Source organism: Varroa destructor, unplaced genomic scaffold (genome assembly GCF_002443255.2).
Source record: "Varroa destructor unplaced genomic scaffold, Vdes_3.0 BEIS01000001.1, whole genome shotgun sequence".
NCBI classification, from domain to species: Eukaryota; Metazoa; Arthropoda; class Arachnida; order Mesostigmata; family Varroidae; genus Varroa; species Varroa destructor.
The window spans coordinates 51,191,828-51,212,903 of NW_019211454.1; the positions used below are offsets into that span (position 1 = coordinate 51,191,828).

The 21,076-nt window shown below is 38.8% G+C and overlaps 2 protein-coding genes across 8 annotated transcripts in view; one reads left to right on the top strand and one right to left on the bottom strand.

Moving 5' to 3' along the window:
• Kyat (Kynurenine aminotransferase) lies at positions 1-19,525 on the bottom strand. 7 transcript variants are annotated; one of them, XR_002670428.2, is made up of 13 exons: positions 18,588-18,787; positions 17,313-17,399; positions 16,584-16,654; positions 16,188-16,341; positions 15,807-15,948; positions 15,274-15,368; positions 14,596-14,730; positions 14,134-14,242; positions 12,227-12,295; positions 11,788-12,072; positions 7,224-7,384; positions 5,813-6,400; positions 1-166 (listed from the first exon to the last, which is right to left on the bottom strand). XR_002670428.2 is itself a non-coding variant. In XM_022788735.2 (12 exons), the coding sequence occupies exons 2-12, from the start codon at positions 17,397-17,399 to the stop codon at positions 107-109; spliced, it is 1,323 nt and encodes a 440-aa protein (XP_022644470.1). In that variant the 5' UTR covers positions 18,588-18,788; the 3' UTR covers positions 1-106. The 7 variants fall into 7 exon arrangements, 6 of the variants coding, with proteins under 6 accessions (XP_022644470.1, XP_022644469.1, XP_022644473.1 ...); XM_022788735.2 differs by lacking the exon at positions 5,813-6,400 and having other exon boundaries at positions 15,319-15,368; positions 18,588-18,788; XM_022788734.2 differs by lacking the exon at positions 5,813-6,400 and having other exon boundaries at positions 18,588-18,785.
• LOC111243344 (uncharacterized) overlaps positions 17,247-21,076 on the top strand; it is a 27,404-nt gene continuing 23,574 nt past the window's right edge. The window contains exons 1-2 of the mRNA XM_086977197.1: positions 17,247-17,388; positions 20,750-21,005. Coding sequence (XP_086833323.1) covers positions 17,384-17,388; positions 20,750-21,005 — 261 coding nt within the window. The 5' untranslated portion in view covers positions 17,247-17,383. The remainder of the gene's footprint in view (positions 17,389-20,749; positions 21,006-21,076) is intronic.

A 21,076-nucleotide genomic window follows, 5' to 3' on the forward strand; every position in this document is an offset into this window, starting at 1 on the left:
TGTGCCGAATAATGGATATTTATTTTTTAGATTTTTAAAACGAGGTCATTTTTTATTGGATAAATAATTTATGTAATTAAAAGTCGACGTCGTATATTGCAAATATTTACATTTTGTTTGGCAGTTTCTTGATGATTTCTTCTGCTTTACCCAAGGTTTCATCTGTCTGAAATTCCGAATTTGCAAAAGAAAAATGAAATAGATTATATTTAAGGCTTTGCATGCTACGCACCGAGAACGCAATTTGGCTGTAATAGTAAAAATGCTGTTTCTCAATCCGGTGGTACCCGATAATATGACAACGTTGCCATTACTTGTCATTATAACTGATTCTTTTGTTCAGTATTCTGCCACTTTCACATTTTCCCCCGTCAACTTATTATTTCACTATACAAACTCTTTAATGGCCCGCTAAGTTCATGTTGTGTATACAACATCTGTCAGCGACTGACAAACTCGTCGTTTTTGTTGGTCATCGGTGCATTTTAGCCCGTCTAGTGAAATACCGAGCCAGCGAAGTATATGGCTCTTCACAACCACTTCGATTTACATTTATAGCCAAACGCGAAATATTGAGCAGACACTGAGACAGTTACTTTCACCGAGTGTTTCTGTTCGACTTAAGCTACATTCTATTTAAACAAATTTTTTGTTTAAACTTGCCGCCTTAATGCTGTGATTTGTCTGATCGTCTGCTTTATGCCACGCTAAACACCTACCATTGTTAATTATACTAGTTATTTCGTATACGTTCCGAAGGAAGTTGCGGGACATATTAAGCTGGAAGCCGACCAACAAGAATGTTTAGTAACCCCTCATTAACCCTCGATTCGTAGTTCCTCTTATATTTGGTTAACATAATTTACTATCGTAACGCACAGAATATCTCTTCTCCCCATGTGGTGCGGAAACATAGTAAATATTTTAATTATAATATTCAGCAAACTGGAAAATACCACAAAAAAATTAATCTGCTTCACATTACCCGCACATGTAATACCTCACGTTTGAAACGCTCCTTTGGCATATTCGCGTTCATCTTAATGAAAAGCTATTTTATCCAATTAGCCAGTTCAGTGCTCTTTTATCGTATCTTATACATGAAATATATGCAAGTCGTGCGTCTAATACGATTAATATATTTTAAGAGGCACTTCGTTATTGGCAAATTTCATCACTATAAAATGAATTGAACCATAAAAAATCACAGCGCTTTTAAAACAAGACTAGAATCATCCTGGTCAACGACTGCGAATTAAATTTAGGTGTGTTTGGCCTGGAAGATCTCGCAGATTACTCGAAAGTAAGCCCTTTTAATAAACTCCTCTTCGGAAAGCGTAAACATGCAGACAGCTTGTTTGTCCCATGCGCTTTCTTATTGAGTACGACTATTTCGAAAAAGTGCGCATCTACTCATAGACTAGGGGAGTTATGTTGAAAAATTAACGAAAAATGTATATTTTTCATTAATTTTTCAACAACCACTTTAAACAAAAATAAATTATTTGGGCACGCTACATATTTTTGCATAATAGAGTCAGCCTAGGAGCAGCACGCAGGATTTTTTTCATGGCAGCATTCGTTCTCAAACGTCGTTTTAAGTCAAATACTAACTTCACAGTCATGTATATTGAACATCCAGCATTGCTAGCACGTTCGCATATTTTCTTCCACACCATTTGCTTTACCTTCGTAAACCAGTTCGTCTACATCTGAAATCACTTTTCGACATCTTTCGGCTGATCCAAGCCGGCCCAATCCGAACATTATCAAACCAACCCTTGACGACATTATCGTTGCTCGTCCACCGTGTCGTTTAATTTCGCGGTCGGTAAGTTCATCGGCAGCAGCAGTAACCACGAGAAGTCGGGCAGACAGTTATAAATAATCACCTTTATCGAATAAGGACTGGGCAAATGTAAAGTTGTGAACTTAGGGGGACTACGATGGCACAGCAACCGAATTCTCGTTTTTTTCTTGTAGCAGCAACCATAATAGAAAAGTTTACCACTACTAATAGCTGCGGAAGCACTCAGCTTGTTCTTGCCGCTCCAGTTTAGTAGGACTACTTGGCTACTTTAGATGATATTTCAAGGTTAACGCAGTCGATTCTCAAACGCGCTCTATGGTATAGAACGGGAAAAGGTCTTTCTCGGTATTGTTTTCCTCTTCTCTTGTTAGAAGTGCACCCCAAGTCACATGGTAATACTTATATCCCTTGACGTATCACGCGGCGCTGCGGGTATCATGCTACAATAGGAAAATGACAGCAACACAACCAATAGAGTGCTGAAACCTGCCAGCCAGAAGGTGATAACTACTAGGCCAACGTAGTTTTCTCGATAGAAATTGAAGTCAACCAACAAAGGATTTCAAGAAACGTCCTCATCCTCCCCAAGGTAAGAGACATGGTTATATTTTTGCTAGTTGCAAGATGGCCGACCAAGTCATTCTCAAAACAGCCACACGGTACATCGTTTAGAGCTACCTAAAATGACCGCCAAGATATGTAGCCAGCTGCCATTCCGTTATACGCTCAGAGGCTAGCACAGCTTACATTCTGGATCAGACCTTGTCCAGGACGCTAAATTACTATTCTGTATTAATTCTGGTAAGACGATGATATTGTGTTTCGATTCCTTGCAAAGTTTTTGCTTGTCAGTAAGAGACACACAGACCATTATATATGTATATAATTTCTCGTGTAAGCTGCTCATATATGAAAATTTTTTAAACATTATAATCATTAACTATTGCTTTCTATTGCCAGATCATTGTCAGCAGCGAAAAGAATCAGCGTAGGAAAAATACCGCTTTTATCCTAAGCTCGCAGTCATTGTTTACAAATTTGCCAATATGGGTATACAAAAACGGCTTTTATTCCTTTAAATCGACTAAATTATGCTGGAGCTACGTTCAAATGGTCTATTTGTCTTAGCAGACGGCTCGTATCTGGTCGATGGGTGCTGCCGGTTGACGTTGTCTCTGCTTTGCCGGCTTGAACCAAAGAGTATGCACCCATGTACTGTGCGTAATATGTCATAGCATCCAAATAATGGTGCTACAATGAAAGTCGTAAGCCCAACCCAACCCAAACCAAACAGCTATTCGTAATCCCATAATCGTTTTTCCGCTAGGTACTGCCATTGATTATGTTATCTTGTTCACTATGGAATGAACATGCTACTATTGCCATCCGTATAGGTGCCAGCCACACCCTTAGCCCCCTCATCAAAGGCCACTGCTACTTTGATCATGACGACGATGACGCCGCTGCCCCCGCCCCGCCACGTCCTACGTCCAACGAGCCCCTACAAGCAGTTACTTGCGTTCGTTGATAACACGTTGAGGTAATAAGCAGCACTTTCATGTCAAATTATCCCAGTATCACCCATCGCCAATAAAAAACGGAAAAAATTAGGGGTAGCCGAAAGAGGGAAACACACAAAGCTGAGCACCAGACAAGAGAAAAGGATGCGACAGACTTTGAAAGACAGAATGTTTTAGTTGATCGCAAACGGGGGTAACGAAAGAATTGTTTCATGACGTCACGTAATTGGGCAAAGGCAGGTGCCACAAGATGATGGCTGACAGATATTAGGCTTCTTTTTAATTACGTAGTTCTTCGTCTTCCACACGAATGGCAAACGAGAGAAAGAGGCGGGTTGTCAGCTAGTGACAGAAGTCACTCTGAGCTAAGATCACTCAGACGTCTTCACCTTCCCATGCACATCTTTGTTTTCCCTCGGACTTCTACCTTCAGGCGGCTTTTGTCGACTACTCACAGCCACAAAGTATATATCAGTATAGTATACTTGAAGTTAATTGTTCTTCTGTAGGCTTCAAAACCGTGTAATGACGCCTCAGAGTCGTTGGTTTTAGAGCAAACCATTCTATTATATTGAACTTCTAGAAGCCTCTTAGTCAAGACGTGTTATTCTTTAAATGTTGTCAATGCTATTAAATTTAAGTTACAGCATATTTAGCAGTATAAATATTAATCACTCTCTTTAATACGAGTCTTAGTGGGACCTTTACATGTATTAACGGTTGGCAGGCCGACTGGTAGGCGCTAAATAACTCCACGGCAAATTAACTTTTTCTAACCTCTTTAATAAATACGTATACACATGGTAGTGAGATCTCGCTACCTGAAACGGGTCTAGTGGTCGTATTAGCGACAGTGAGACCGTCTACACTGACGATACAGGTGATCTGATTATTAAGGGTGCTGGTAGACCTGATTGTTTGGCGCTTCTAACACCCTGTCACAGAGATGTCTAGGAAAGGGTTACAGAAAGCCAGGAGCTTTCGATGTGGCGCGCCAATTCGCTTGTACGTGCTAGTCGGGCCAACTGATTTCGACTAGCGATCTAAAAGACCATCGACAAACTACGACGTACACCAAAGCAGTTGCTTGTCTCTGCAAAATTGTAACTCTGACAGGAATACAACAACACAAAGCCCATAGATAGCCGCTATCGATATAATCTATTAAAATATAATGAGATAACGATCACCGTACTGCTTTAGCAAAATGACATAATAATCGTAGGCTGGCGCTGCTGTAGCCCAGCTGATGAAAGTATGCACAGGAATATATAAACAATCGAACACAGGCGGGAACGCAGCTGTCACTGGAGTTTATTTAGGTCTTTTTCGGTCTTGCAAAAGCCTTGTTAAAAAAAAACGTGTATTACTTTTTCACGAATTGGTTTCAATATTCAAATTTGACATAGCCCCAATTGCTTTTAAAGCAAAAGGAAAAGCTTCACTTGTTCATTGGCTTCTTTCATCATCTGAACGCGTTGAATAGACGCAACTGTCAACCCTAATTGACGATTTATCAAGTCTTGTTAAAAGGGTCGACTTTAGTAAAACACGTTTAACAATGTAGCAGATATTGTTATTTTCTACACGTCGGATAGGGCTGTGCTGGACATATTTAGGCATACTACCGGAAAGCACCCAAGTATACATATCGATAACAAAAAGGATGTGTCAAGAATCCTCTTCTTACTGGAATAAAATTAATCATAGAGAACTACAGGAAATTACATCCGATGAAAGGAAAACTGATAACTTAGCCGCAGTTCTAATTTCAGCCAGTTATAATAACAAAACCATTTAGCGCGAATCGATGTATTTGGCGTACGATAACAAAGAAGGCTCAGAGCTAAGAAAAGATTGGCGTCAACTAGATTCTCGCTGTGCGTTGAAAACGTTCCAAAAAGTTTCTCATACAATCTATAACAATTAGCGCACTTTGATAGAACAGCGTTGAATACATTTAAACCTTTTACTTTGAAAAGCCCTTTAACATCTCTCTCAAGCTGCAATAGATAATTAAAAAGTCTAATGAAACAATGGATCTAGCAGATAAATCATACATGTAAGAAAGTTATAGAGATGATACTTGTGCAAAGGTAACTTCTTAATAGGCAACGAGTTTTTAATGCGGTTGATTAGGCTACCAAGCCGTTGTTACGGCCAGTAACGATAATCCAAAGCAGCTGCCTTATTGCGAGGATACCTCCTAACATCTCAAACGTCTTTTGAGCTGAAGACAACGGCGAAAAAAAAAAGCCGCACGAAATGCGCATTTGATTCTAATACACGCGACCGTTTTACTAATCCTTATCTTAGAGTTCTGACCGTGGCAGTAAACTTCTATAATAATTTTTGCAACTCATAAAGATGTCTTAAAGATTCGTAGGCATTCAACTCTACATATTACGGTTGTAAAGCTATTTTCAGGCAATTAAAATGCCTAATTAATTAATATTACTATTAATTAATTGATCAAATATACAGGTCTTGGTAGAACGCAGAAAGGAGTGCTTGTTCTTCTAAACTTCGCTGCATGAAAACCGTTCAGATTTCGTTTGATTGGTCCATGTGCCAACAGTAGCGACATTTTGTATTCACTTGTGCCACAGTAACACCAGCAAACCGGGTCCGAGAGTAATACGCCAATCGAAGAGTTCGGATCAACGTCCCGTAACTAAAAGCGCTTGACAGACTCGATACAAAGCTTCGCCAGAAAACCAACTATTACTTCCATTTTATTTCCTTTAACAATATAACCATCATCGAACGGCCTTTATAACATCAGACTAGCACGCACCACAGCCCGTAGGACTGTTTCAAACAGGATTCTTGGCCTATGCCTGATGAGTCTCCTTTCGGTTTAGGTATCAATGTACCTCGCGCCTATAAGTTTGCCCTCTTCACAACGAGCGGGGCGTTTCACATAGCCAACGGCAGGAACTACATTGTGTGCCCTACTTGATCAATTCATAGCACGTATATAGCCTCTGTTAACGATTCCTCGTGTCGCCATCTGCCAAGGACGTTCGTCTCAGCATAGCCCGCTGCCTTACTCGAGACCGACGAACTACTAGTGACGAAAGTGTCATAGAAACAGACAGAGTTTACAATGTCAGTAGACAAGTTCCAGTAAACCAAGCATACAAATGGTATACACAACGACGTGCCATTGTGTCCAATAAATTTGCTAATGATGGCGGCAGCACCGGCAAGTGCCTCTGCAGTTAAATGCCACCCACCACAGATACATGTACATAAATAGATATAATTAGACGCGGCAATGTCTTACCGATATTAACACAGTTATCGACAGGTAAAACAGGTTAGTAACTTATGCGAAGATATTGCTAACAAAGTAGTGAAACAAGGGCATCGTTAATAAACTGACGAAAACTTTTCCTTTACGAACTCGTGGAATTAGCCGTGTCCTATAATGTCTGTAATGCTCATTGCCAAAGAAGTCGTTCAAGGGTTTCACACCTATTTGTGACATGGTTTAGCCTGGCGGCAATCAGTAGTTATCTCGATAGTTGTTGCGATTGCCAAGATGGATATTTTTAAAAACAAATAATATAGATAATAGCAGACAAAACACTCCAAGCGTTTCATGCTGAGTCACTGGTTAAGCCTATATTGAGACCACGTATCGATAGGCCATTGGCTAATGTACTCACATGCTTGATTAACGACTCCAAACCAGGCAAGTATTTGAGCCTTAAAGGTAGGCATTCGTTGTGAGCATTAAGCAAACAATGTTCGTTCTTAGCCTAAATGAATCAATAGTAATTTCATCGGCGTTTTTAGTGAGAAGTGAAAAAAGAAAACATGAAGCCAAAGGAAAAGTCGTGGGAAATTAACTGCTGGCTTTTTTTCGATTTTAGAAATGAAATTACCTTAAAGAAACAGAACCGGATGTAGTTCTCGGCTAGAGCCTTGTGTTCTGGTCCATAGAATACTGACGGAGGTATTCCCTGTAGTTTCTGAGTCGTCGAGAGCCATTTAGCGAACTGGAAATCTTTTGTACCCGTGAAGGCTGACATGTCAATATTTTTTGCTGAAAACACACGAAAATTAATTTTTATAAGTTTGATGATTGGGTTTATGTACAGTAACAAAAGTTACTGTACATAAACCCAATCAAAGCAGAGTCTGATATTAATCACACCATTTCCCCATTATTGTCGTAGGTTTACTTGCATGAACGCCATGCCTGTTCTAGAGCTGTTTTAGAAGATACCTCTATACTAATTGACACAATATCCAAACTATACTATACTACAAATGTTCTATACTAAACGCTATAGCCTCCAACCAGCATTACGCTAACATTCTTGGATTATTATCTTGTTAACCAGCCTGGTGACAGTAGATGACCTGATGATCTTATTGACTTCCCGTAAATGCTGGAACATTTATGCAAATGGTTCCTTTACGTCAGTTCGGCTAACACCAACAACAGCAATAGTGTTTGCTTACAACGTGCCTGTCAGTGACCTCATACTATTCGATAACTTTAACGCCTCGTCGTCTACGATCATTTAACAGTGTAGAGCACGTCATTCATGATTGTGGGCCAAAGCAGTACCCACTTTGACATCGATCTTCTCGCCCAAAAAGCCAGTGAACCTAATAATGCCAATCGTATGGTGCTGAGTCTTCACTTCACGTGCTGGCTATTTTACGACACAGATCGACACTACGAACGGGCTCCGCGCCCGCTGCTGGCCGCGGCAATACTTTTACATATGTTTAAGGTTTACAAACAGGCAGAGCTCTGTAAAGCCAGCTCTCATACACATACAATGCCGTTCCGAGCTCTGCGGCAAACCGTGACAAGCAAACATCGACGGAGGCACAGCCTTCACCGTCTGAATCGCCCGCGATGACAGGATGCTGTCAAAAGCCATAGCGTTCACTCAGAGAGCACGACCGTCCTTTCTGTTTAGAAGCTTACCTTTGAATAACCGCCGCTCGATAACGGACTTGCAACGAAAGCCTGATTCTCACTGAGCTACTAGTTTTCTCAAAATTTCCTGCACTGGCGACATTGGCCTTATAAAACGGTACATTCTCTAAAAGCACATGTCGAGTATGCTTATCATGGCGGGTTCGAAACGTGCCAAAATGCCATCTTCTTTGGTAGGGAGGAGGTGCCAAAGGACGCTATGAGTACCACTCAGCATTCTGGACAGGTGAAAAATTTCTTATAACTGCCGTTCAGCGCTAATGAGTCAAAGGCATACGTGAAAAACATCGCTTCTCGAGACAAAAGCCAAAAACAGCTACTCTCCAGCCTTGAACTCGACGCTTCGACACCGAAAATGCTATGTCGGTTACGACAAATATAAAGAGCGCGTTAAATTACCCTCTTTTTGTTACCTGCGGTATACGTGTACACTTGTAGTATTTGTACATAAAATAAAGTGACACTCCGACCACCTACAGCATCAATTCAAGTCCCTATAGAATAATAATATGCTGTAATCGTCTCAATTTGATTAACAGTTAGTCTTTAACAGACACCTAGACAGACGTGCCATTAGTTATCAGACCTTATGCTCAGTAGAGAATTGTGCCAAACTAATAAATTAAGTACGGGACAATAGCATAGCCAAAAATTATGGATCTCTGTGAGAATCATTTTATACACTTATGTTCTTTTGTAAAGTACCCGTTTCCAAAAATTAATCGAAGACTTTATGTATACCTCAATATTTTTCAGCTAATAAGCTACATTGAAACAGCCTAGTTAAACAAATAATATTAAAAGCATAATGATCTGCAAATGCGGATAAAAATGGATTAGGGCAGATCGATAATGGACAAGGACATATGGCACCCACTATCAGCAGATCTGCACGAAATTAAAGGAAACCTGGTGTGAAGTCTTAACGTGTCATTTATGAAGTAAAGGATTAACACAAACACCTTTGTCATTGGTATAGAGATCTCGGATGATGGGTTCATATCGTGGATATAAACACGAGGCTAGACCCTTCGTAAATGATGTCAACAACACAAACACGTAAGCGAGTATGGGTATAGGTTTAGGCCTAAGACAACAGGGCTTCGATAACAAGTTATTCTGTACGTTCTAACTCTACGTGTAGAACGATAGGTTGGAACTTACTTATTAATGCATCAATTAAGTTGGTTAGTGCCCGCTGTAACAACAGGTCACCATGCCGATAGCACCTCCCAGACGGCAGACCTGTTTATTCAACCACTAATCTATCACGTATAACGGGAAATCTTTATTGAAAATTCTCACATTTTAACCACCCAGTCATAATAGCGACACCTGGGACGGTTCGAGTTAAGGAACAATAATAATTATTATTACTATTATTATTACAATTAATATGAATGCATGTCTGTCTATCTAATCTATATGAAAGCCAATATAATTAAGATTCATAGCAGGATCATTTGGTGGATTTCGTAAATGCCTACGCTGGCCGCAGCTTCTTGCTGCTATATTAAATAATTTTATGATAATAAAAATATTTACTTTTTCCTGCTCTATTCACCCAACATCAAAAAAAATATATATATATAAAATGTTTGCTTGTTCATCTTGACGAATAGAAGGTGTTATATAGGATATAATGGACATTTTAATACTCCTTCGTCGTGCGTTTCTTTACAAAAATCTTATGTAAAAATAGAGTACGAAATAAATTAAAGTGAACTTTTCCAGCCTAGATATTCAATAAAAATAACCTATTTTTTTCGAGTGGTTAATTTTTTTTTTTTTTTTTTCATTTTACATAAGTTGTCGGCGAACAAAACCGTTGTACGGTATTCACCAATACTTGAATAAATCCTCAAGCATATCTTTCATAATCTCGTGGATACTAATGACATATTTCTAAAAATTGCCATCAGAAAATTACTCCTACGACGAAATAAAGGCGAGAACTTTTGACTGAGTCAGCAGGTCTTTCAGCTTTTACTTCGAAGTCATCGTTTCGTAACAGAGCATTTAACGAAGTTCTAGTTATTCGTAGCTGCATGATTCGGTAAAACACAAATAAACTACTTTCATTCTTTGGCGCCAACAACGATAAAACATAGATGATGTCATGTGTACAGTGTAGAAAAAAACTACACCTTGGTAGCCAATATCGTCCAATTCCGAATCTTTTTAGCCAAAATTCTACTGAAAAAACACGGTAGTCGACGTTAGAGGAAGATATGACGACAGAGAAAACAGCCCCTCCCTTGGTTTCTTCTGGAGATACGTTCAAGAACAGAATAGCATCACACGACACTAAAATAATATCACAACACTAACAGTTGCTACCTAAATTGATCTACAGAACATTTAAGTAACAGTCCATTATTACAACACAACCTTTCTAGCATCAAATCGAAAGTCGAAAAAAATGAAGATTTTTGAAAACATCCTTATCAACTTGAGAATTCCTCCCTGTTGACAATCACGTTCAACCTTATGGTTGTAATGGTCGCCGTTACTGGAAATCTAGCTGTACCCAGTGCGACCCCTGCATCTGACTCTACTTGAACTTGGCTCGATTTCGCGGGCTCGCAATAGACCTCATTCATACGGCTATGGCTCGTATTAACCGTACAGGTCGTATAGGAGATTACAAAGGTTGGACATACCTCGCGTGCAGCTCGTGCTAGTGCTGCTGAATATGGTAAAAACATCCAAACAATACGTTTAGCTCATTCCATGATAAATTGAGATTCTGTTATCAAGGATGATTTCGACTCATCGATACTATTTGGTGTTTAAATAAAGCGCGAAGCTATGATTACTGTATGAATAAAATGAAGAACCTGTGAAGGCTTAGAGATTAAAAATGCCTGTTGCTATTGATCATCGTTGCACTGCAGTTTTATAAGAACATATCCCCATGATTCAACGATGAGGTGTATCTCGTCCTTCCCAACATATTAAATAGTACTACCATACCTAAAAGCGGTTTTACATTATCCAATGAATGCAACACGATATTGTGTGCATTCGTAAGAATTGCTTCAAAGGCTTGCAAAGGATTCAATCGACAATTTCGTCAATGACTACGTAGAGGAACTCAGTGAAATACTTAAGGAGAAGGTTGTGACACGCGTAAATATTTACATACTATCTTAAGCAGATAACAGTTATTAGAATTGACTATGTTATTCAGCTGTTATTAATTGTAGCGTTGTTTCTTACTAGAAGTTTCAATTGAATGCTGTCAGCGCATTTAAAATTTGTGAAAGAAAAAAATACATGTGTCAATTTCGTTAATGCTTCCACTTAAATCTATTCTGCAAGTCTGTGAAAAGTTTTCGTATTCACGCAAATCATAGAAATGTTTTCACTGTTTTACTGTATATTATGGCGGATGGCGTACAATTACTAACAACACTTTATAGTATTCCCCGTACGAAGGTAGTAGAGTTCTGCGTCTCACTTAAATTTGAAATAAGAACTCAACTCACCGAATTGTGAGAAGTCTGATGTAAGGAAGTATCCGCCCTGTGGGACTGTGGGATTCATGTTGACACTCTGTAAGAACTTGCAAATGCGATCCCGTTTTGGCTCGAGTTCTTCGACCAATGATTTCCAATAGGAATCTTCTTTACCAATTTTAGCCGTTTCGATTTCGAGGCCGACAGCAATTGCTTGTTGAATAGGCGTCGGACATGTGTACACGCAGTTCTGGTGAACTAATTGTAGAGCACACAACAAGTTGGCCGGTCCATATGCCCAGCCAATTTTCCATCCTGAAAAATAATTCTACACAAATAAGAATCAAGCAATAATTCTACCTGTCTTTATTGCGTTAATGCAATTGATCGGCATGCTCGATAAATGACATTAAGAAGCACGAACTGGCCTAAAGACTCTCGTTCATAGGATAGGCTGTGACGTACTCACCTGTAATGCTGAAAGTCTTTCCTGCGCTTCCAATTGTAATGGTCCGCTCCCACATGCCGGGAAGCGTGTCTACCAAAAACGGATAGAGAAAAGCCAGTAAGCCACAATATACTAGCGAACTAAACGTGAACATTTTATATGACTATGTAGCAAAGCGTATTACAATTATCGCGTCTGTCTACTATCTACGCCTGAGAATGTATATATTGGGTTGTCGAAAAAATATTGGCAGTTTTCATCCAAAACTGAAGCAAACACCGTTCGTAATTTAAAATGATGTTGCGACCGATGGCCTTCTACCGTCCACCACTGTAGGACCTCTGTCCTAAAATACTTATCCAAATGTACTAAATGACGAAATTTTGTATTCTTGCATTGGAATTTAATTAACACCCCTGCCGAGCGGTTTCTGCAGAGACTGAAACAGATGGTAGCCTGACAGTGTGAGATCGGGGCTATGGCGGATGCATCAAAATTTCCCACTGAAACTCTCTTAATTTTTGTAGGCTTACTAAATATTTATGTGGTTTGGCATTGTCAAAGTAAATGACGACACATTTTATGTTCACTTATTCTGGTCAACTTTCTTCAATGGCTGGTTGTAATCCTATTAGTGGTTGACAGTGGAAGTCACAATTAATCGTTCCGTCAGGGGACACCAGCGCATGCGAATGTCTTCCACTCTTACCAGACACGTAGCAATACCTTCTTTTGTGTCAGAGTGCGCTTTGTCAGACTGTCAAGCACATTTTTTTATTTGTATATCGTATCGTATGTAATCAATTTTTCAGAAGCCCTCGGTGATCAAATGCTTTAACAATTGTTTGACTTCGTTGAGTTTCTGCAGAATTTAGCACACGAAAATAAATACTTGTGTGTTAATCTGCGTGGCATGTAAACATCAAATTTGTTTTTATTGCCAACTTTCTTCAGATGGTTTAAAAAAGTTTGGTGATAAATGTTTACTTCCTTGAAAATATCACGGCTATTCACGTGCCGGTCTTATTCAACGTTAACCATTAGTTCTTTTGTAAGCGGTCGACTACTACAAGCAACATTTTCGTATGGAAATTTTTACAACGAAAGCAGCCTAATGACATTCGGGCCAATTCATCCGACAACGAACCTTGACGAAAAGCAGCAGAAATTTTTCGTGGGCCGAAGTAGTATCTATGCCTTTATCGTAATCAAATTGTGAAATGTAGCGCATTTCAATTTTATCACAGCTACTAATGCTAAGTATTAGCTTTCAAAGGACATCAACTGACCTGACACGGCTCATATTATCTCAAATATGCGACTTTAAAACAATTATGCTAAAAAACGGTTGTACTTTTTCGACAACCCAATGTATATATGTGTGTGTGTGTGGAAAGTGGGTTGCTCATCCCGCTATAGAACTACACGCCCGAAAACGCTGCCAGGACCAATCACTTAAGGAGAAGTATCGTACCCAGTAAATTTTACCAATAAACGCATGTTAACATTTAATAAGAGAATGTACGGCAGTAAATTGATATCTTAGCTTCAATTTGTAATCAAAATATATATTGTATGATACACTTTCTCACAATCGAATGTTGGGTTAATATAAGGCTATTTTTACGAAATTCAAAACAGTAATTGTTTATGCCTGTGTATTCAAATCAGGTGACAGTTCTGTGGTAGCTAAATAACAGAGCTATGATACCATAATAAGTTTAAACCAATACGTCGTACGCTAGATTTTATGGGCCCTCAAATAAAAACATCTCAGTCCACATCCTCTATACAGGTGTATAGTAATATATATATAAAGAAATTTACATAGCATTAGTACACGTATGTATACGAAGACTTTCAAAATATAAGGCAGTTGTTCGGAGGAAAAAACGTTGTTTCGAGTGCTATCATTGTATGATACGTACTCATCCGAATGTGCTTGGAGCCATTATAGACTATCCATTCGTACACTTCGTCCATAACGGCTACAACGTTGTGCTTCTTGCATAGATCACCAATTATAGTCAACTCGTCCTGCAGCAAAAATAGAAATAGTATATGGTATTGTAGCACAATAGCTAACTTTTGCATTCTACAAAATGATATGTTATCGTTGTAGGGTCACATCACGCTTACTCTTAATATTTCATGTATCGCAGTCGCATAAATATAACAAGATATATTCAACATAATTCGATGTAAGTCCCATTTGCTGTTAACTACAAAGGTGGACACCACTACCTCGTGATCTAGATAACACGGTAAATGATTTATTATAACTATACTCATCTGCCACGATGGAAAAGTTAGATACTAGCTCTGCGCGCACACTTATAAAATGTTTTTTCAATTTCATGTTTCACAGAATGCAGAAAAGAACAACTTACCTTTGAGAAAACCTTGCCGAGGGGATTATGCGGGGTATTAACGACAATGAGCTTCGTTTTATCTGAAAACTTCGAAGCCAACTCAACGGGATCGAGAACCCAGTCAGCGGATGATATGTGGTCGCCCGTTTTTTTCTGTAGAACAGAAATAATTAGCTCATTGACACTCATTTAGTGAGTGATTACTGACCTTAGGTGGCCTTTAAGGTTGCTCACACATAACACCTATTTGTATCTCGACCCTAGTTTGCATACCAGCGAGCTCAGCGCGATGAGTGTAGGTAAGCAACCAAATAGTCTAAACTAATTTCAACATCAGCACTACTTGTATTTGCCGATCCGTTAACGTGCGTCCTCATAAATAGGTAACTAATAACTACTTCGCATTATTTCGCAGTGAGGCCTTTTACTGCCAGACTATTGCCGCCCCCTCAAATAACCGCCTAACTAGACAGCATACCTCAATGAAAAGGCCTGACGGATCTTGCGCCGACAATGTAAGTTAACAGATTACAGGTCGTAGACAGTACTGCAAAGCGGACGGTATATTCTCCTTAATACATTTTGTACCACATATCGACACTGCCGTTAATAGCATATTGAGTAGCACTAAGTGACAGGGAGGAATTCGAAAAATATTATTCGATTAAATTGTTTTCTGAGCACGGTCCTACTAACCAGTCTAAGAGGAATAAAGACGGGAGTTCCCCCGGCCATCCGTACCATTGGCTCGTAGCAATCATAGAACGGTTCAATGATGATCACCTCGTCCCCTGAATTGCAATTATCAAGTTATGTTAACGCTTATTAATTATTACACTTCATATATTAGATAGAGATGACTGTGACAAAATAGTGCATAATGTCAAAATTTAATAAAATTATAGTTACCATGTCTGTAAAGCGTTGTTTAGGATTTCTTTTGCATTTAAGATTTTGAAGTAATTATCAAAGGTAAGTAAGGCATAATGACGCGAACACGATGTTAAAAAAAAAATTGGCATAAAAACACGTTTGGACAAGTTAACGGGGTCCCGTCTGAATCCGTCACATAGTAATCGGTACTTTTTAAAAAAACAACGTCCAAGGTAAACAGAATCAAGAATGCTCTAATTTTTTATTAAATAGCTATACCGAAATTATTATAGCTTGCAAAATGTACGGACTATAATCAAATTTGGCGCTAGTCAAAGAGAAAAATTATAGCTTACCTGGATTCACATATCCCATAAACACACAAAAGAGAGCTTCATACGCTCCTACTGTAACGAGCACTTCGGTATTCGGATTAACCTCGTGTTCTGTTAGCTTACTGTACAGCGCTGAGAGGGCATTCACTAGACGAGGAACGCCCTAAGTTGGGCGTGTAAAAATAATACAAAAAAAAAGTATAGCGGCTATATTTTGACGTCTACACCGAAGATATGCCTTAGAATCACAGACGTTCGGATTTAGAGCAACCCTTTATAAAACATAAAAAATGAATATTCAATTCATATATCATTGTAATTGTTTATAGTTAGGGCTCCAGTAAACAGTGGCCGTGAAATTATATTAGGCATGCAACGTTACTTCCATCGGATTTTACTTACGAATCCACGGGCGTACTGATGAATCATAAAATCGCCACCCTTTATGATAGCCTCGCGGAGGGGTCTTGCAACGCTTTCAGGAGGAGGCATGTCTGGAAAACCCTGCCCAAGGTTAACAGGTTTATTCTCAAGGGCTAGCCGGCCGAATTCAATCCTAGAAATAGACAATGATCCATAAATAAATGTCAGACTAAATTTTGTTAAAACTAGTATGCATATATAAAACATATATTTTTTCTTCGATAGTTGAAACCTCATAACTTCATCTTCCAATATTTATATATAATGACTCTGTGACCAATTCATCATATAATACAAGCAACAAATGTCATCAGTCATAATACTGTACGTTAAGCGAACGACTTCGATAATTAAAGTACAGGTAAAGATAATCACCAAACGCTCTCGCCCATTCCGGCTACACGTTCAGCTGGAGCGAATTTCGACATGGCTGTAATGTTTTTATCCTGTAAAAGAAACCTCCACACATTACATTATTAAAATCACAGCTCCATTGGAAGTACTGACACTTTGAGTTGTCACTTGAATATAACAAATGAGTTTGTCAGTCAAAAGTTCGAAGTAATCCACTTGAAGAACTCGGAACGTAGTAACACAAACGGCAAAAAGTGCTTAAGTTAATATAAACTACTATGCAAACGATTAAATCATCAATAAACAATCCGTTTCGAGCCTGTGGTCAGATGTAACTAAATCAAGCAAATGCTGACGAACAAATTCATTTAGAATCCAATTCCATATCTATGGCTGTTATAGTTAACCAAATAATATATCTGCTACTCATCTTAAAACGAACAACGCTAAAGGTAGCAGGAAGTGAAATAGAAGGTATCTCAAAGTCAAATAGTTGTACTTGATTTTTCTAAATTCACACTTTACCCAGTTCAACAATTTACTTTTGATATTATACAAAGATTTTGTTGCTTCGTCGGTCGATAATTTCTACATAAACCTAACATAAATATATGTTAGCTTATTGGGTCTCTCTCAGCGTTCTGAGTTTTCAAAAAAGCGCGCGGCTTTCTATCACGGCATAGTAGATGACTCAAATTGTGCATAATATTTCTTTACAGATGCACATATTATCTAAAAGTATCAATTCACCATGATAGTGCTGAAGTTGACAAGCGACCGACGACTGGCCAAAACTCTTCTATAGCTGGATCGCGCGAGCAATGCGGTGAGCAACATCTTTAGCAATTAGATAGCAGCAGATGACAGACCAGAAAATCGACAATAATAAAAATGAAAAATGTAGACTGCAGGGTGCAGATAAACAGGCATAAATAACGACATATTATAAGATATTAATAATTAGAATTTAGACGTTAGCTAAACTTAATTGGTTGTTAATTGCCTGCATAACAACAGATCCTACGGTTTTTTTTACAAAGAACTAGATCAAGTTAATCTAATTACAATATGAAGAGAGTTAAAAGCGCAGCGGGATTTGAGGGCAATTCTGATAGCTCAAAATTAAGCCACAGGAATAATAAAAATACCCATAACCGACCTAGTACACGGTAAATTTTAAAAATCGTTACGTATATAATGTGGCAATATTGGTAGTTGATAATAAGTATTATTAGTGTCCTAATTTAATAACTCATTAAGAACCCATTTGTAAAATGCAAAGCGAAATTAGACATGTACTCCAAAAAAAAAAAAATTATTTATAATAGCAAGACTTTCCTTCCATGTTGTATTAGAATGACACGTAATAGTTCACTTAATTTCTTTGTTTCTTGTATTAGTCTATATTTCAAATGTTTTCAAAATTTGATGGAAATGAGCTTGTAAGGCAGAGACAATCTTACTGTGGGGCAATCGATTCAGTACACGGAATTGCGAAAAATAGTATTGTTATTTATTGCGGTACAAGCAGAGATACTATGGGTAATAAAGGATTATTATCGTATTAAACGAACAAATATAAACGGCGAGTGGAACGAGTTTTACGCTCGGTACTACCGTTAAATATTGTCCCCTCTGTCAACATATGATTAGGTGTGTCTGCCGTCGGCCCGCACCTTACGTGTCTCTAAGTTTAGTAGGCAAAAAAGTCACTGCATCATTACTTGGCCTCTCGCCATAGATGACGTGTATATAGGCAAGCCTGAGTCTCCACGCGTGGAATCTAAAATCACCAAATCAGGCCAAGCGGTAAAACAAACAAGAGGTTTGTTTTTACCAGAGTTCCGAACGCTATCTGACGTTTAAAATTTCTTTGTAATTTGTATTACACAAATACACGGTGTTCTGAGACGAACGGTCACCCAGTGAACACTATGCATGGTATAATTAACAGAGCAGGTCCTCCTATCTTTGAAAAGGTGAGGGAAGAATCCACATGAATATCAACAAACCAGTGCTACGTACCGAATACGGACAACGGAAATCCGAAACAAATAAATGGGAAGCGATACTGCAGGTCAAAGATATGCTGGTTCACCTGTCGACAAAATGAATCCGTCAAAAAAGCAAAAGGCAGATGAGCAGACAGACAAGCCCGAGTTCGTTTCCGACAACAAACGCAAAAACGGGAGCAGAGACGACCCGGTCACCTTGCACTGTTTCTGTTTGAAGATAGCATCTGTTGCATTATATCATATCAGGTGAAGGTGAACGTGGCGTCTGCAGTCGTCACTACGATTTCGAACGATGGCTACCTCTCTCCAAAAACGTCATGGTCCCGCTAACAGGGCCTATTAAGACAGTGATGCTTTTTGATATTCCCTCGTTTTTGGTGGAAGCATCGCAAAACGTCTTCCAGAAATTGGAAAAACCGGACGGATAATGGAAGAAAGGCGGGCGCAAGCCGGCTTTATCTTATCTATTGTTATCGGCCAGAATTGTTGACTGCGTAATGGCACGATTCTTAGGTGTCACCATTAGCACAGTATAGGACATCTGAAGACGACAGTAGTGCATCTCTCTCCAAGTTTAGAAATGGACTATGTATCTTGCCTTATTTCGAACTTCTCACTTGCGTCTCGTTAGGGATATGATTGAACAAATGGCATTAAACACCTGCTCAAGCACAGAACATAACTTTTTTTCCGTGTTTTAACTCGGGTGCTTAGGCCACTAGACATTCGTTTAATACGGTAGCATGGATCTCAGCACGAAACAAAGTATGTCTACGCCTAGATTCAAACATAGATTATTACGTGTCTCCAAGTTAAGCGATTTAACTTACCCGCTACGCTACAACGGAAATGAAAAAGCGCGCCTGACAGCTGATGAACATAGATGGCAGTAGATAAACCCGTCGAGCTTCGATGCAGCTCAGACAAGACGCAACCCAGTGGAGAGGGTAACCAATGTAAACAAACCATGAACGACGAAACTTAACATCGTTTTTCGAAGCCAGTCAGCGAGGTGCTTTAACAGATGTGTTTATAAAAAGAAGCGCTGCGAGCTAGTGTTAACATACCTAACAGCTGAGTTCGGTCAAAGGAGCTCTTGTGATTAACAACTGATGCCATTTTTACGTATGGAGGTAGCAGGCCGCTTATAAAATATAAGGAAGCGATTACCTGATTTGTAGCCGACGCAGTGAAATTGTGATTTACTCAAAAGGAGGTGGTTGAATCCATTTGAATAACGTTTTTCATTGCAATTGTGCAATACGTATGTGTCGTCAAGGAAGCTAGAAGCAGTAGGTTGCATATTCTTCTTGTGTCTTTTGATCGGAAGTCTAATCGATGAAAGCATCAATCCATTTCGACGTTAATAGAATATGACCATTACCAGTAAATATTCGGTGACCAGCAGAAGTGACGTTGTTATTTATAAAGAGATGTTGCATGTTCGTTTCTTTTCTTTGCGTAATACTTATTAGCAAGCATGTTCGCGCCGCTCCCCTTTTTTATACTGAAATGTGTAAACTATATATATATATATATATACATAGTTTACACATTTCAGTAATAATGGTACCAAATTTTGTATACAAACGCAAATACATACACTATTCTAGCGTAGCTGTAAATGAACGAGCAGTGGTTCTCATTATATACAAGGCTATATTGGAATATTATTATATCATATTAAAACTGTGACCTCGTTCTATTATGTCCTAATAAGGAAAAAAATCAAATCACTTGTGAATTATCTGATATTTATTTAATGCTTTATTTATGATTCACTAAAATACAGTCAGAGGGTAATATGATAGTGAAATATGCATCGTTTGTTTTCAACAGTGCGTCCCATTTTGATAATTGACAAATTTACTCATCCGGAAGAAAGACTTAAAGAGCGATGTCTGCGACCAGCATAATGTTTCTAATTTTCAGATCATTATAAAAATATTATTAAGATGGCGGGCGATAGACTTTGACTTTGACAAATGGCTCTTTTATCGAGTTATTTTTTGGTAACGCATATAAAGTTCAAAATTGAGTCCAATTTTAAGCTTTTACTAAGAACCCACTTATAGACCTGGCTTGAAATAAGCTGAAGCTCCACTCTTTTTTGATAATCTAATTTACTACAATACCAAATAACTCCGTACCGGACATCTCTCTCATTTGCAGTTTTTATACGTATCAAAGTACTGCGCTCATAATGGCTGTAAGCCGAACAGTTCACGGCCTCGCGGGTCTAATTGAGTCCGACATGTCAGGAAGTGAAAGCGATGACTGTGGAAAATTTCTACGTTGTAAAGCAAGCAAATCTGTTTTTGACGTGCCTGGCATCTTCAATGAAGACGTCACTCGAAAACTTCGAGAAGGCGAGCGTATTCAGCTGGAAATGGCAACAGCTGTTGAGAGTCCCAAGAAAACATTGGAGGTGAGAGCAATGAGTAAGTGATAGAAGCTCACTGTCATTTACCCATCAATTAATTAATTTGTTAAGTGCTG

Bases quoted from the DNA above. Each gene is read 5' to 3' on its own strand.
- Kyat (XM_022788734.2), bottom strand. From the start codon at position 17,399: ATGTTGCTCACCGCATTGCTCGCGCGATCCAGCTATAGAAGAGTTTTG. The intron at 12,073-12,226 runs GTGAGTACGTCA...ATTATTTTTCAG, and splicing joins AAAGACTTTCAGCATTACAG to GATGGAAAATTGGCTGGGCA. The intron at 7,385-11,787 runs GTGAGTTGAGTT...GTGTGTTTTCAG, and splicing joins ATCAGACTTCTCACAATTCG to CAAAAAATATTGACATGTCA.